General features: G+C 34.4%; 2 protein-coding genes across 2 annotated transcripts; one reads left to right on the forward strand and one right to left on the reverse strand.

Moving 5' to 3' along the window:
• The first annotated feature begins 39 nt into the window (after positions 1-39).
• On the forward strand, positions 40-6,798 carry LOC134281569 (2-(3-amino-3-carboxypropyl)histidine synthase subunit 2-like). Its single transcript, XM_062764005.1, has 6 exons — positions 40-603; positions 1,006-1,118; positions 2,068-2,285; positions 2,573-3,292; positions 5,918-6,091; positions 6,773-6,798. Exons 1-6 carry the CDS (start codon positions 454-456, stop codon positions 6,796-6,798), a joined length of 1,401 nt encoding a protein of 466 aa, XP_062619989.1. The 5' UTR covers positions 40-453.
• A 1,273-nt stretch (positions 6,799-8,071) lies between these two features.
• On the reverse strand, positions 8,072-12,291 carry LOC134281575 (uncharacterized). Its single transcript, XM_062764011.1, has 3 exons — positions 10,959-12,291; positions 9,615-9,795; positions 8,072-8,528 (listed from the first exon to the last, which is right to left on the reverse strand). Exons 1-3 carry the CDS (start codon positions 12,156-12,158, stop codon positions 8,398-8,400), a joined length of 1,512 nt encoding a protein of 503 aa, XP_062619995.1. The 5' UTR covers positions 12,159-12,291; the 3' UTR covers positions 8,072-8,397.
• Between the last annotated feature and the right edge of the window lie 663 nt (positions 12,292-12,954).

Here is a 12,954-nt window from a genome sequence, read left to right on the forward strand (position 1 = left end):
ATTGGGTAAAATTAGGGAACACCGCCGACTTGAAAAAAAAAATTGAACAACACTCATTACATTGTATTGAAAGGAGAAGGGGCGAGATATATGATAATGTTAAAAATAAAAAATTATTATTTCTTTTTGAAATAGCAAATATATAATCATTATTGCAGTTGTAAATGTAGATACGAAACAGTGAGCTAAACAGTTCCAACATGATGGAGGTGCACACATGGATGTCAGAAATCATTATGGCCAGGAGATGAGAGCTAAAAGTTAACTGATCAAAGGAGATTTTTATTTTCAAATTGTCCATAGCATGTGGATGAAATGTTATGGTGTGTAATCTTCACAAAAGTTAAATCAAATCCGCCTAAAGCTGAAAAACATTACTAAATCAAACTTCAGAATCTGCATGAGTAATTGTACTGTTGATGTGAGAACAGTGTGATAGTCCATTTAGACACAATGTCAGCCTTTAGTACTGCCGACGAAATAGTCATTCAGAGGAAAATTGATGCTGCAAAACTACAGTCATCTACTGCCAGCAGTGATATAGAGGATGTGTATGAAATTCCAAGGTGTGCCAAATGGATAACAAGCAATGGTTTTGAAAGGGTAAATCATCTGCACATTGATAACATGTTTAACACTTAGTTAATATTCCACAGTCAATATTATACAGTAAAAATCAGTTATAATGAAGTGGCTGGGACCAATGATAATAATTATATTGCTGTATCTGTAATTTGTTTTAAATAATACATTGAATTCATATAGTTGGGGATCCAAGATCACTTCACTTTATCTGTGAATTCCCAATATCTGTGTTTGTATTAAACAAGTTTTACTGTAAATGTTCAATACATACAAGAGGCCTAAGGTTGAAATTGAATCATTGGTTATATAGAGAAGTGAAAATGGACAGACAGGTGACCAGAGAAGCTAATTGAACCTGTCTTTTGGTTCTGATGAACTCAGAACTTGCAACATTTAATGTTTCTTCCTGTAAATTCACAGGTTGCTCTCCAGTTTCCAGATAAGATAATGAGAGATGCAGCTCGAGTTGCTGAAAGCCTAGAAAGAGAAACCAACAAGAAAATAGCTATACTAGGGGACACTTCATATGGCAGGTATATATAATAAACTTTTTTACTGCAACATTTAATTATCACAGCATTTAAATTGAGAATTAGAAAGTGTTCATAAGGCCACACCAATTTAATTTCTTGTTTGTCTGACATTTGATGAAAAAAGTACAAGCGGGCAAGTGGTTAAAAAATAATAATATTACTTTTTGTAGGCAAACTTTTTAGGCAGAATGTGGAAAAAAAAATTGAGCGGACAATTATATTTTCAGCTTTGCAGATTAAGCAGATTAAAAATACGATAAATAGAACGGCAATGGAAAAGAAATTAGCAAAGAATTCCCACGATGCAGGAAATTTAAAATAATATTATTTGTAAAGTTTTGTTTAAATATGACCGCGCGGGTCCGAAGAACAAAAAAAATTATTGGTGTGGCCTAAATTAGGTTTCTTCACTGGAGGCCAGGGTTTTTTTTTTATATATAGCCCAGTAGAACACTTGTCTAGAACTCAGGGGGAATCAAGTTTGAATGAGCCACTAGCTTGTTCCATTGTACATTCTTTCTGTAAAATTTTGTGATTTGACCATGTATAGGATTAAAAGGTGAAAATCAAATTTTCTATTGATGAGCCTGTTCAACAAAGAATTTGTGAGTATTTGCAAACATTTTTAGAGGGATAAGTAATTTTGGGGAGCACCTTTGTACATTCACTCAACTGAACAGACCTCCGGTGTCTCTTGGAGCATATATAGAGTGATGATCTACCGGGTACATCAAAGAAGGGGTGTGTGTGTGTAAGGATCAGAGACAGACAGGTTTATTGTGATTGGTTGAGATTTCACTCAGTAGAGCACCTGTTTAGAAATATGAAATTTAAAACCCAGTTTTGTTGATTGTATTTTCTTCATGTCTGTAAGAGAAAATATAATAAACTATTGACAGGGTATCTCTTAGCATCAACATTACAATTTTTTTTCTATTTTAACAAACAGTTGTTGTGTGGATGAAGTGGCAGCAGAGCATTTTTCAGCAGACAGCATCATTCACTTCGGTCAGGCGTGTCTGAGTCCGACCAAGCGTCTCCCTGTGTTGTATGTGTTTGGTCATCAGGAAATTGATGTAACAGACTGCATAGAGAAGTTCCGCAGTTTGTATTCTGCTGAGGATAATGTCGTCCTGATTTATGACACAGAATATGCATATGTTGCAGGTAATGCTTAAACAGTGTACGATTGAAGCCATGTTGCTTTTTAAGTGTACAAATTTAACAGCAAGAAAGATTATATTAGTCTCTTACAGACATCTTCTTTATAAGTATCAGTTTACTTCAGTTTAATATACTGGTATATACAGGCATCAGAGAAATAGTTTTACACACTAGTTCTTGTCAACAAAAAATGTCTTCATGGGTTCTTGAAAATTTAAATACGTTTTAAAATTTCAGTCTTTTGATACTTAACATGTTAATCACAGATGCAAATTACATTTTTATTACAGAATCAATTTCCAGTCAACTGATACCAACTTTCAAGAATTTGACAGTATCACAGCTAGATCTTCCAAGCTCAGACTTACAATCTTTATGTTCAGAAAATACTACCTCTATTCAAGAGAGGAGGACTGATATAAACAGTACAGCACCTGTCAGTACGGATTCTCAGACTCCAGTTTTCAGTAAATGTGGGAGACTATTTCCCAACTTGAGTGATCAGGAATTTAACGAGTCCAGAAAAATATTTTATATTGGAGAGGAGAGTCTGACATTATCAAACTTGATGATAACATTTAACAAATGTACATTCTGTTGTTATAATCCAGCACTAAAAGAAATTGTGAAAGAAAATGTAAGGAGCAGCAAGGCCCTGATGAAGCGCTTTCACATGGTAGAGAGAGCTAAAGATGCCAGTATTGTCGGCATAGTGGTTGGAACGCTGGGAGTAGTGAACTATCTAAACATTATCAACAGACTGAAAGATATGATCAAGAAAGCTGGGAAAAAGAGCTATACTTTTGTAGTGGGCAAACTTAATGTTCCAAAATTGGCAAACTTCATGGAGATTGATGTGTTTGTTTTGGTGGCCTGCCCAGAGAACAGTCTGTTAGACAGCTCTGAGTTTTACAAGCCTGTTGTTACTCCATTTGAGATGGAACTTGCTTGTAACAGTAACTTGGAGTGGGATGGGAACTATGTCACCAACTTTGCAGACCTTTTACCAGGTACAAAACCCAGAGTATTCACCAATATACTGTATAGCAGGTTAAAATTGCGGTCGGAAAAGATCGCGATTTGTTCAATTTTCAGCAAATCGCGGTCGTTTGAATTCGCGGAAAGGAAAAAAACCATACATTTTTAGCTCACCTCAACGAAGTTGGGGGAGCTTATGTAATACCCTCGGCGTCGGTGTCGGTGTCGGCGTTTGATTTTGATTAGACATGCATGGAAGATGCATCTAGTGTGTTTCATTGTACAAGTCAAAGTTTCAGATGCTGCAATTTCAGCAAAGGAATGACCAGGTTAATGTTTTTGGAGCAGGTTAACATTTTTGGTGCAGTTTTTGGTGTAGGTCTCATTTCCAAGGAAATATAAGCCCTATGTTGACCAAACTTGCATGGATGGTACATCTAAGGATGTACACTACCAGACTTGCTTCGGATGCTGAATCTGACCTACATTTTCCGGTTGAGTGAACAGGTTAATGTTTTAGGGGCAGGTCTCATTTCCGAGTAACTAGAAGTCCTATGTTGACCAAACTTGCATTGATGATACATCAAAGGATGTACACTACCAGATTTGCTTCGGATGCTGAATCTGACCTACATTTTCCGGTTGAGTGAACAGGTTAATGTTTTTGGTGCAGGTCTCATTTCCAAGTAACTAGAAGTCCTATGTTGACCAAACTTGCATTGATGATACATCAAAGGATGCATTCAACCAGGCTTGCTTCAGATGCTGCATCTGACCTACATTTTCTTGTTGAGTGAACAGGTTAATGTTTTTGGTGCAGGTCTCATTTCCGAGTAACTAGAAGTCCTATGTTGACCAAACTTGTATTGATGATACATCTAAGGATGTACACTACCAGACTTGCTTCAGATGCTGAATCTGACCTACATTTTCTGGATGAGTGAACAGGTTAATGTTTTTGGTGCAGGTCTCATTTCCAAGGAATTATAAGTCCCATGTTGACCAAACTTGCATGAATGATACATCTGAGGATGCATACTACCAGACTTGCTTCGGATGCTGAATCTGACCTACATTTTCTTGATGAGTGAACAGGTTAAAGTTTTTGGGGCAGGTTTCATTTCCAATTAACAATGAGCCTATAATGACTAAACTTGCATGGATGATACATCTTAGGATGCATACTACCAGACTTGCTTCGGATGCTGAATCTGACCTACATTTTCTGGATGAGTGAACAGGTTAATGCTTTTGATGCAGGATTCATTTCCAAGTAACTATGAGCTCTTTAATGACCAAACTTGAATGGATGATACATCTAAGGTTACATTCTACCAGGCTGGCTTCAGATGCTGAATCTGACCTACATTTTTTTCTGGATGAGTGAAGAGGTTAAATTTTTATGCAGGTTTCATTTCTAAGTAACTATTAGCCCTATGTTGTGCAAACTCGCATGGATGATACATCTTAGGATGCATACTAATAGACTTGCTACGGATGCTGAATTCAACATACATTTTCCAGATAATGGACCAGGTAAAAGTTATGGGTGCAGGTCTATCACCAAGAAACTATAAGGCTTAAATAAACCAAACTTGCCCAAATGATGCATCAAGGGATGAAAACTCTTAAACTTGCTTCAGCTGCTGGATTTTGATCACATTTTCATGATGAAGAACTAGTTTGAAGTTTTTATATAGGTCTATTCCAAAGCATCAGATCAAAATTGCATAAATTTTTCATTTTTGGATGTACACTTTTTGTTGGGTAATTGTGTGACTTTGCCTTACTTAAAGACAACATTCGTTGAGGTGAGCTCTGTAATCTCTGATTACCTATGTTTTAAATAGTACTTGCAAGCATTTTTCTTTAGGTATATATTGTGTGAACCTTTATTTTCAGTCTCTATCTTACGAAGGTCTGTTCTTGTATATAGCGCATATCAGACAGGAGAGGCAAGTCTATATATTGTGTCAAATTTGAGCCCGATTAAATAATAACGAAACACCACTGTATCCCGATTTGAAGTCAAAATAATGTTACGTCAGAATATTTTTTATTTCCGAGGCCAAATAAAAAAATATATAGTAGTCAAATTGTTGAACTTTTAATCACATAATTGAAATTAATTAATTGTCTTTATAATTACCCTGTTTACTTCGCAAGTGCCTTGATTAAAGGTAATGACTGAGTGATACACACGGGTGAAATTATACAAGCTTGTTTAATGAAATAATTACATTGCACGTTTACTAGATGGCAAACTACCGTAATCGTTAGCTATAGAAATTAATTTAACAATTAATAAGCTTTACAAAACACCAACAACTACATGTTTGTATACACTCTCATAATTATAATGACAGTCTACATCTGATCACAGATGATAATAAAATTTCAGTTTACCCTTATAAATCTTTTCAAGAATTATTCACTATATGTTGAATTTGCGGAATTTCTTTTTCTGCGAATATAGCGAATATTAACTCCGCGAGTTAATTTGTATGTACATGTATTTAGATTTGGATCAGTCAGATTTAGTTTCAATTTACTTTTGAGAGTTTTCACTTAAAAGGGAAATAACTCTGACAAGGAATAAATCAACAGGTGTTTTTTGTTCACTTTTGATGTTCATCTGATTTTGTCATTAAATTTAGGAGGATCATCATACCGAGAGCTAGTCGTTCCTGATGAAGAAGTGGCAGATGTATCCTTGGTGACAGGGAAGATGAGAAATATAGGTGTGTCTAAAAATCAGCCAGAGACCACGTCTTCTGTTGTCCTTCGTAGTCAGGCTCTGGGTGTGTCCACAATAAAAGCTGACTCAGCAGGTAAAATTATCCTTCACAATTAAATGTCAATTAACTCTCAATGCTTTCAATTTGTATTTTAAAATTGTCTTCAAGTGGTTTTGGCTAGAAAGTATCTATAGGTGCCTCCACGTTAATTTATTAGATTTTAGAAACATTGAAACTTCAAATCAATATATTAAATCAGAGCAGAAAGTAGGATTAACAAGTTTGGTTAATACTTTCATAAGAAATAACATCTATGATAGTAGAGAATTAAAAGGATCCATCATAGGAATTTTTAAAAAACCTGTCAACATATTGGCGGGGCTTCCAAATAAACTCCCGTGATATGCAGTGGAGGGATTGTATGGAATAGCTGCTGGTTATACTGAAAAACCAACTAATAAAAACTAATATATATAATACCGTGTATTTCTTATTTTTTTTCCTATAAACTATATGCATTTATCAATTGAAATAAGACATAAGTTTTGGACGTACAAGGATATGTATCCCTCTGTCTAATATCAGTTAAGTTTATAATATATCTTTAAATGTCAGAGGGAATGAAGTTTACTTGGTTGTAAGCCTCAGTTCATTACATGTATAATCATATTCTGTATAGGAATATGAAAATAGGATTTTAAAAAAATCTTGTTCTGATAAACAGAAGTGCAATTAGTAAAATTTTTATTGTGAAAAAGTCCCCATATTGTTCAGGTTCAACAGATGTCAAACTTTGGTAGAGAATTGGAAAATCAGAGTACTGTTACAGGAGGGGGTCAGTTTTGCTATAGGAGTAATAAGACTTCTCAATAATGGCAGGAACTAAAACGATCAAACAAAGCCACAGAAAGTGGTTGTTAAATTTTCTCTTTTCTCTCTACAAAGTGGTTTGTAACTCAAATGAGCCCACTAGTCCATAGGCCCATCATAAGACAAGAGATGTTTGTAAAACACTTATGTCCCCCTCCCCCAAATAATTGGGATTTTTCTAAGTCGAAGGGGCATAACTCTGTCAAAAATGGCTTGATTGTACTCAAAACCGAACTTGTCCTAGATATTCTTATGATTAATTTGTATACAAAATTTCATTTCAATATATGCAACCTCAGCAAAGAAAATGAATGGAAAATAATGGTGTAGAAGAAATGACCATGAAGCAAAAAATAACTATATTTATTGCACACAATGTTGAAACATTCCTGAGGGAAATCGGAGAATTAAAAAAACATATTATTTCAATTAAAGAGGACATGGTTTTGCTCATGTTTATGAAATTTTTTAGATAGTTCCTCAATATAGAATTTGCCCAAGTTATTCCATTCTGCAATTAAAGAACAAGATCCATGGGTCAATAAAACTATAATCTAATAAAATAACCAAAGCTATTGACTCTGCAGTGCAATGTATAAATTTATGAAAACAATTTTGATATACTTCCATGGAATACTCAGTTTTACCTAATGAAGGGACGTAAAATTTAATAAAATACGTGTACAGGATATAAACAAACAAATGTCCCTGAGCTGAAATTATTTATTGTACCTTGTTTGGTACCCTTTATTTGACTGCATATACTTGGATGTTGAATATAAATTAAATTCAACTTTGTCTATTAACATCTCAGCATGCATTTATGAGAAACTACAGTCAAACCTCACTATCTCAAACTCAATGAGACAAATGAACAATTATGAGATATCCAAGACATTGTTTACCTTAACCACTTTGACATATCCTCTCTATTTGAGATACCTGTGTATGACGTAACATGAAAACTTTACGATTTTTATGACCTATTTTGCAAACAATTATATGAGAAACTACAGTCAAGTTTCACTATCTCTAACTCAGTGAGACATATGAACAATTATGAGATACATGTGTATCCAAGACTTAGAGAATAATTAGTTGGGACTCCTTAATCAGTTTTAGATATCAACTGTATTCGAGATACATGTACCTGTGTACGAGGAACTGAAGTTCAACTTTATTTGGGAATGTTGTTCAAACCAGGGGAAAAAAAAGAATTTGAATAACCAAATTATTTATTTATCATGAATATAAAAGTGTCACGCTTTCACACAGATGATAGTGCATAATAAATATCACACAGATTGATATCATTCATGGCACAAGTTTTACGGATTTAGCTTCCTGCAGTTTTGTATCTAAATAACAGATACCCCAAATCCTTCCTTGACCAGTTTTCTGATCTTGTTAAAACAATTATACAAGGTTAAAAACTTATAAGTACATTTTTAAGATTCAATAATGTAAGAAGAGACTCGCAGTAATATTTCCTTAATACAGTGTATTTTAAATGAAAAGGACTCTTTTTTTCAAGATTTTAACAAAGGCAACAGTTCTGCATGACCAAAGTCTCTTGCAATGTCCTCAGCAGTCAGATCTCCCATCGTTAACTTTGCATTTGCTCCCATTTTCAACAGCTTTTCTACCACTTCACGATTTCCTGAAACAATATGTAATGGATATGAAAATAAAAACAGCATGTAAGAGATTCAATCAGTAAATATAGCTATCTGATAACTAATAAGTAACTTTCTTCTACTATAGTATACTTGCAGAATGCAAACCACAATACTCTTGTAATAAATAATGTCATATTTATATTGTATACACTATACAGGGAAATTTTGCCTCTGCTTTATTTTTGCCCTACTCACAGGTGGGCGAATTTAAGGTAGTCCGATCCTCAGGTTTATACAATTAGCAGTTAAGTAATAAAAAATACTCATTAAAGTATCTCTGAATCCACAAAGTTATGTAAATTTATACACAGCACTGTATTTCTTTAAAGTTAAAGATTGAAGTTAATCATATAATATAGGGAAAATTGTCAAATCTCCAATATTTTTTCAGAAAAAGCGAATTGGAATATCAGCAATGAATTTTCTTATTGCAAATTGATCAACAAATATATTTTAGGTTAAAAAACGATAGGTATCCAGGCATTCAGAGAAATTGTCATGATTTTTATACTTATTTGGTATTTTTTGTCTTTTATTTTCGTCATGTTTTCTAAAATATATAGTGTAAAAGGCTTTTGCTATCATTGCAAAACACCACAAATCACTTCTTATTTCATATCATGCTAATAAGCATTGGTATCTAAGGCTGGATTCAAGAAAATCTCATTTCTTTAAAACTGTATTAATTTTTTGTCCTTTTATAGGGTACAAATATCAACTTTTAGAGGACCTTTTGTAAGACTTCCAGAAAACTTTAATCTTATAGAGATGAATATAATGAAAATTGTTGCATGAAAAAAATTCATTTTCAAGCTTCATTTTTATGCATTTCCAATTTAATATTAATTTTTGGAGTTATCCTTCCTGGCTGAGGATCGGATATCCTTAAAACTGGGTGAATTCAAAGAATACAGTATGATTTCTACAACAGATACGTGACTGGTCAAAATTAAAACATGGGAAAATTGGTTGCATGAAGGACAATTTACCGGTATGTCAAAAGGCGAAAATAACCCTGAAAGGACGAAAATAACCCTATATAAAGTAGTTACACCCTTTATTAATACCTAGCATAATTGCCAGATGGAGGGGTGTGGCTTCTTCACACTGCGGGTTTTTGTAGTTGATATCAATTCTCGGATTCTGAAGTAGAATGGTGACTAGGTCTACATTGCCATTGTTGGCTGCGGCATGGAGTGGAGTATTACCAGTATCAGCTGCACAATTTACATCAATTGGAGGCTTCACCTGAAATAAGCATATAATTTTATTGAATTTATCAACAATTTGTGATAATAATAATAATGAGATTTTATATCTGAACATAAAAAAGTAATTTTAAAAACTAAGTTACACTTAATTTGTGGGTTTATTGTGTCTCAAAGAAATATTTTTGAAACAACAATATACTGTAAACCAACTTTTATTCGCGTGCGAGAAATTTTCGCGAGGTTCGCGAGAGCCTCGGCACCGCGAATATTTCTCGCCGCGAACGGGTCCTTAAAGTCTCATTGTCTATTAAAAAAAATTTCAAAAACGGCTTGATCGCGAAAATTAATCGTCGTGAACTAGTTAACTCCCGGTAAATCGCGAAATAAAGTCGTCGCGAATAAAAGTTGGTTTACAGTAAGCAGAAATTTTAGTGAGGATTCAAAATTGCCATTTTTAGCCAGGATGTTGAGATCCCTAGCATTGATTACACTAACAATTGAATTCATTCCGTATTGGAAGTTACCGTTATCTTTCTGTTCATCATAATATTGTTAGAATTCTTGTTAAAATTAAGTACAGACAATTCGGGAAAAAAGGCTAAATTTACATCTTGCTAAAAGAGCGATATGTGGTAAGTGTCTCAATTGGCCCCTTAAAATGAATATCTTAATTTTACTTTATATATAGCTTTAATTTGTACAGCTATATATGTGACCTTTATTGGTCATTTTCATTTTGATCAAAATGCCGTTATTTTAGAAATATGACATCATTTATCATTTTAGCATATTTTGTATAAAAGTGCTTATTTTCATAGTTTTTCTTGAAAATAAAGAGCGCAGCCTAGAAAAGGCTTTATATTTTTACCAAAGATGTATCTGTCCAATACTGATTAATGACATAAAAATTATGTATGTTCTACACTGCGCTCTATGTTTCTATTTTTGTTTTTTGTTAGATAGCAAAAATAGCATTATTTCTCATGTTATTAACAGCTAATGAGTGCATATAAATGAGAAAAATATATTGGAAATATTTCTAATATAATCTCCTCTACAAAATAAATATCAATTAAACATAACTGAATGTCATTCTAAAATGTTGATTTTTAGGGGGCCAAAATTGGCTCTTATCATATGTACTCCTTTCCACTTCGACATACTTGAATGTTCTCTTGAAATGTTGAAATTGCGCCCTACCCTGTTTATTAAGTAATGCAGAATACTGGGTTGATTGTACATCACTGCTGTAAAAATGTATGTCCTATTGTGGCTGTCCTTGTAATGCGGATTTACAAGAGCTGTGGTAATATAATAATGTAAGACGTCCACCAATCCCAGTCGGATTGCCTGTACCACTCTCTGATGATGAACGGATTCCTTGGAGGATGAAGAGAGGAGTGAGTGGTCTTGAGTTGGTGAAACGTCTCGTTTCAAATTGCGATAAAAATTCACAATAGCAGTCCACACACTCAAAAGTGTAAAGGATCGCATGGCTAAAATCCATTGAGCATATTGTTTGTTACGAGTTGAACACTTAACATCAGACAACAATCGCTTGTAGCTTGTTTGTTTTTCTGATGACAAAACATCCAAGTAATCTAGAAATAAATAGGGTCCCTTGCTACTAAGAAGTATTCCAGGGTACTCCCTAAACACTGCTGTAATAAGGCCGAGGATGTCACGATTTGTGATCTTCCTCTGCTCTTTCCCAACAGTAAAAGCAAAGTTAGCCTCCTCTACAATAATTTCATATTCTAATTCAAAGATTTCATTTTTCTGTTGATCAGGAAAGTCAGATAGCCAGAAATGGGCAAACTGTACAAACTTCTCTGAATTTTGACAAAATTCACACAATTTCTGAACGTTATCATTAGCTCTAGACAACCAACTTGATACAACAGTGGCATCAATATAGCACATCATGTCATCAAAGTTTGTGGTGTTAGCCCGGACTCTTTTATCAACAACTGGTGAAGACACTTCATCGACATCCTGATTTTCGGAAATAATTGACCCAAAAGAAGTGGAGGCCACTGGTGGTAATACCTCAGCTCTTGGGAGTTCATAGGTTCCAGGAACAATATTAAGTACAGGTTTCTTGTCTCTCTTCTTTCTCTTTTTAGGTTTTGTTTTCTTAGGTATTACGTCAGTCTCTACAGCTGTTTCCGGTGGGGTGCTACTGCATGTGTTAGTGACACACCCAGAGTCAGGAGACACGTGACGTTCTACGGAGGGTAGACGTTTGGAACTGTCCACAGAACTTGCACTGCTGACTGATAGTGTATCTAAGTCTTTTATTACAACTTCATCATCGGAAAATATTTCTTCATCACTATCACGCACTGTCAGTCTAGACACACATATCAGGTCCCTTAGATCTCTCACACCTCGACTCATCGTTATATATATATTTACATAAAAAAAATATCACAGGCTTTTTGGACGGAATTAAAGAGAAGGTATTGTTCGAGTAGGTCACATTTTAATACATGTGAATTTCAATTTCCACTCTTACTCGCACATCTAGTGCTAGGAATGCACTGGTCAGTAAATAGGGAAAGCAAAACTTGGACTGCCAGGCAACACGAAAAAACAGTAGCAGAATCTTTGACAAGCTTCTGGCGAACTGAGCATATGACTGGGTAAGGGTTTGCAGAATCATTTGGTTGGTTTCCAATATGTAGATCTGGAATAAGAAAATTTTTATTTAAATATCAAAAGCAATATTTCAGATATACATGTACAGTGTATCTCACTCATATATGAATATCGGGCAGTACTGTATAAATTTGAGCAAAAGGCTAAGGGCCAGACTGCAAACATGAGTCACCTTGATTGTAATAGATAAATTAGGAACCTATTCCCTCCCAACTTAAAATTTTTCAAGTCTTCATTCTTATTATAACCCCGCATAACCAGAAGTCTCTCATGAGACAGTAGCTCTACTGGTCTGTACACAAAACAACTTTTGAAACTTTTCACCAGGCAGCAATAAATAGAATTAATGTATCTTAATGAAGTCTAACTTCGATGTGTGCCAAATTATATTGAAATCAAATCAAAACTGTAGGAGGAGTAGTTTTTTAAAGGAATTTCACAGAAATATCTATTTTTAGTAACCATGGCAACACCATTCAACAAAATCAAAAACTGATGCACTAAATTATGTATTACGCAGTGTAGTCTACTTGTG

The sequence above is a fragment of the Saccostrea cucullata genome, unplaced genomic scaffold, assembly GCF_032062105.1.
Source record: "Saccostrea cucullata isolate Sc308-1 unplaced genomic scaffold, CSIRO_AGI_Scuc_v1 ctg66, whole genome shotgun sequence".
Lineage (NCBI taxonomy): Eukaryota > Metazoa > Mollusca > Bivalvia > Ostreida > Ostreidae > Saccostrea > Saccostrea cuccullata.

Bases quoted from the DNA above. Each gene is read 5' to 3' on its own strand.
- LOC134281569 (XM_062764005.1), top strand. From the start codon at position 454: ATGTCAGCCTTTAGTACTGCCGACGAAATAGTCATTCAGAGGAAAATT. The intron at 1,119-2,067 runs GTATATATAATA...TTTAACAAACAG, and splicing joins GGGGACACTTCATATGGCAG to TTGTTGTGTGGATGAAGTGG. The intron at 3,293-5,917 runs GTACAAAACCCA...CATTAAATTTAG, and splicing joins CTTTGCAGACCTTTTACCAG to GAGGATCATCATACCGAGAG.
- LOC134281575 (XM_062764011.1), bottom strand. From the start codon at position 12,158: ATGAGTCGAGGTGTGAGAGATCTAAGGGACCTGATATGTGTGTCTAGA. The intron at 9,796-10,958 runs GTAGGGCGCAAT...TGCTTATTTCAG, and splicing joins TGCATTACTTAATAAACAGG to GTGAAGCCTCCAATTGATGT. The intron at 8,529-9,614 runs GTATTAATAAAG...ATATTGTTTCAG, and splicing joins CCATCTGGCAATTATGCTAG to GAAATCGTGAAGTGGTAGAA.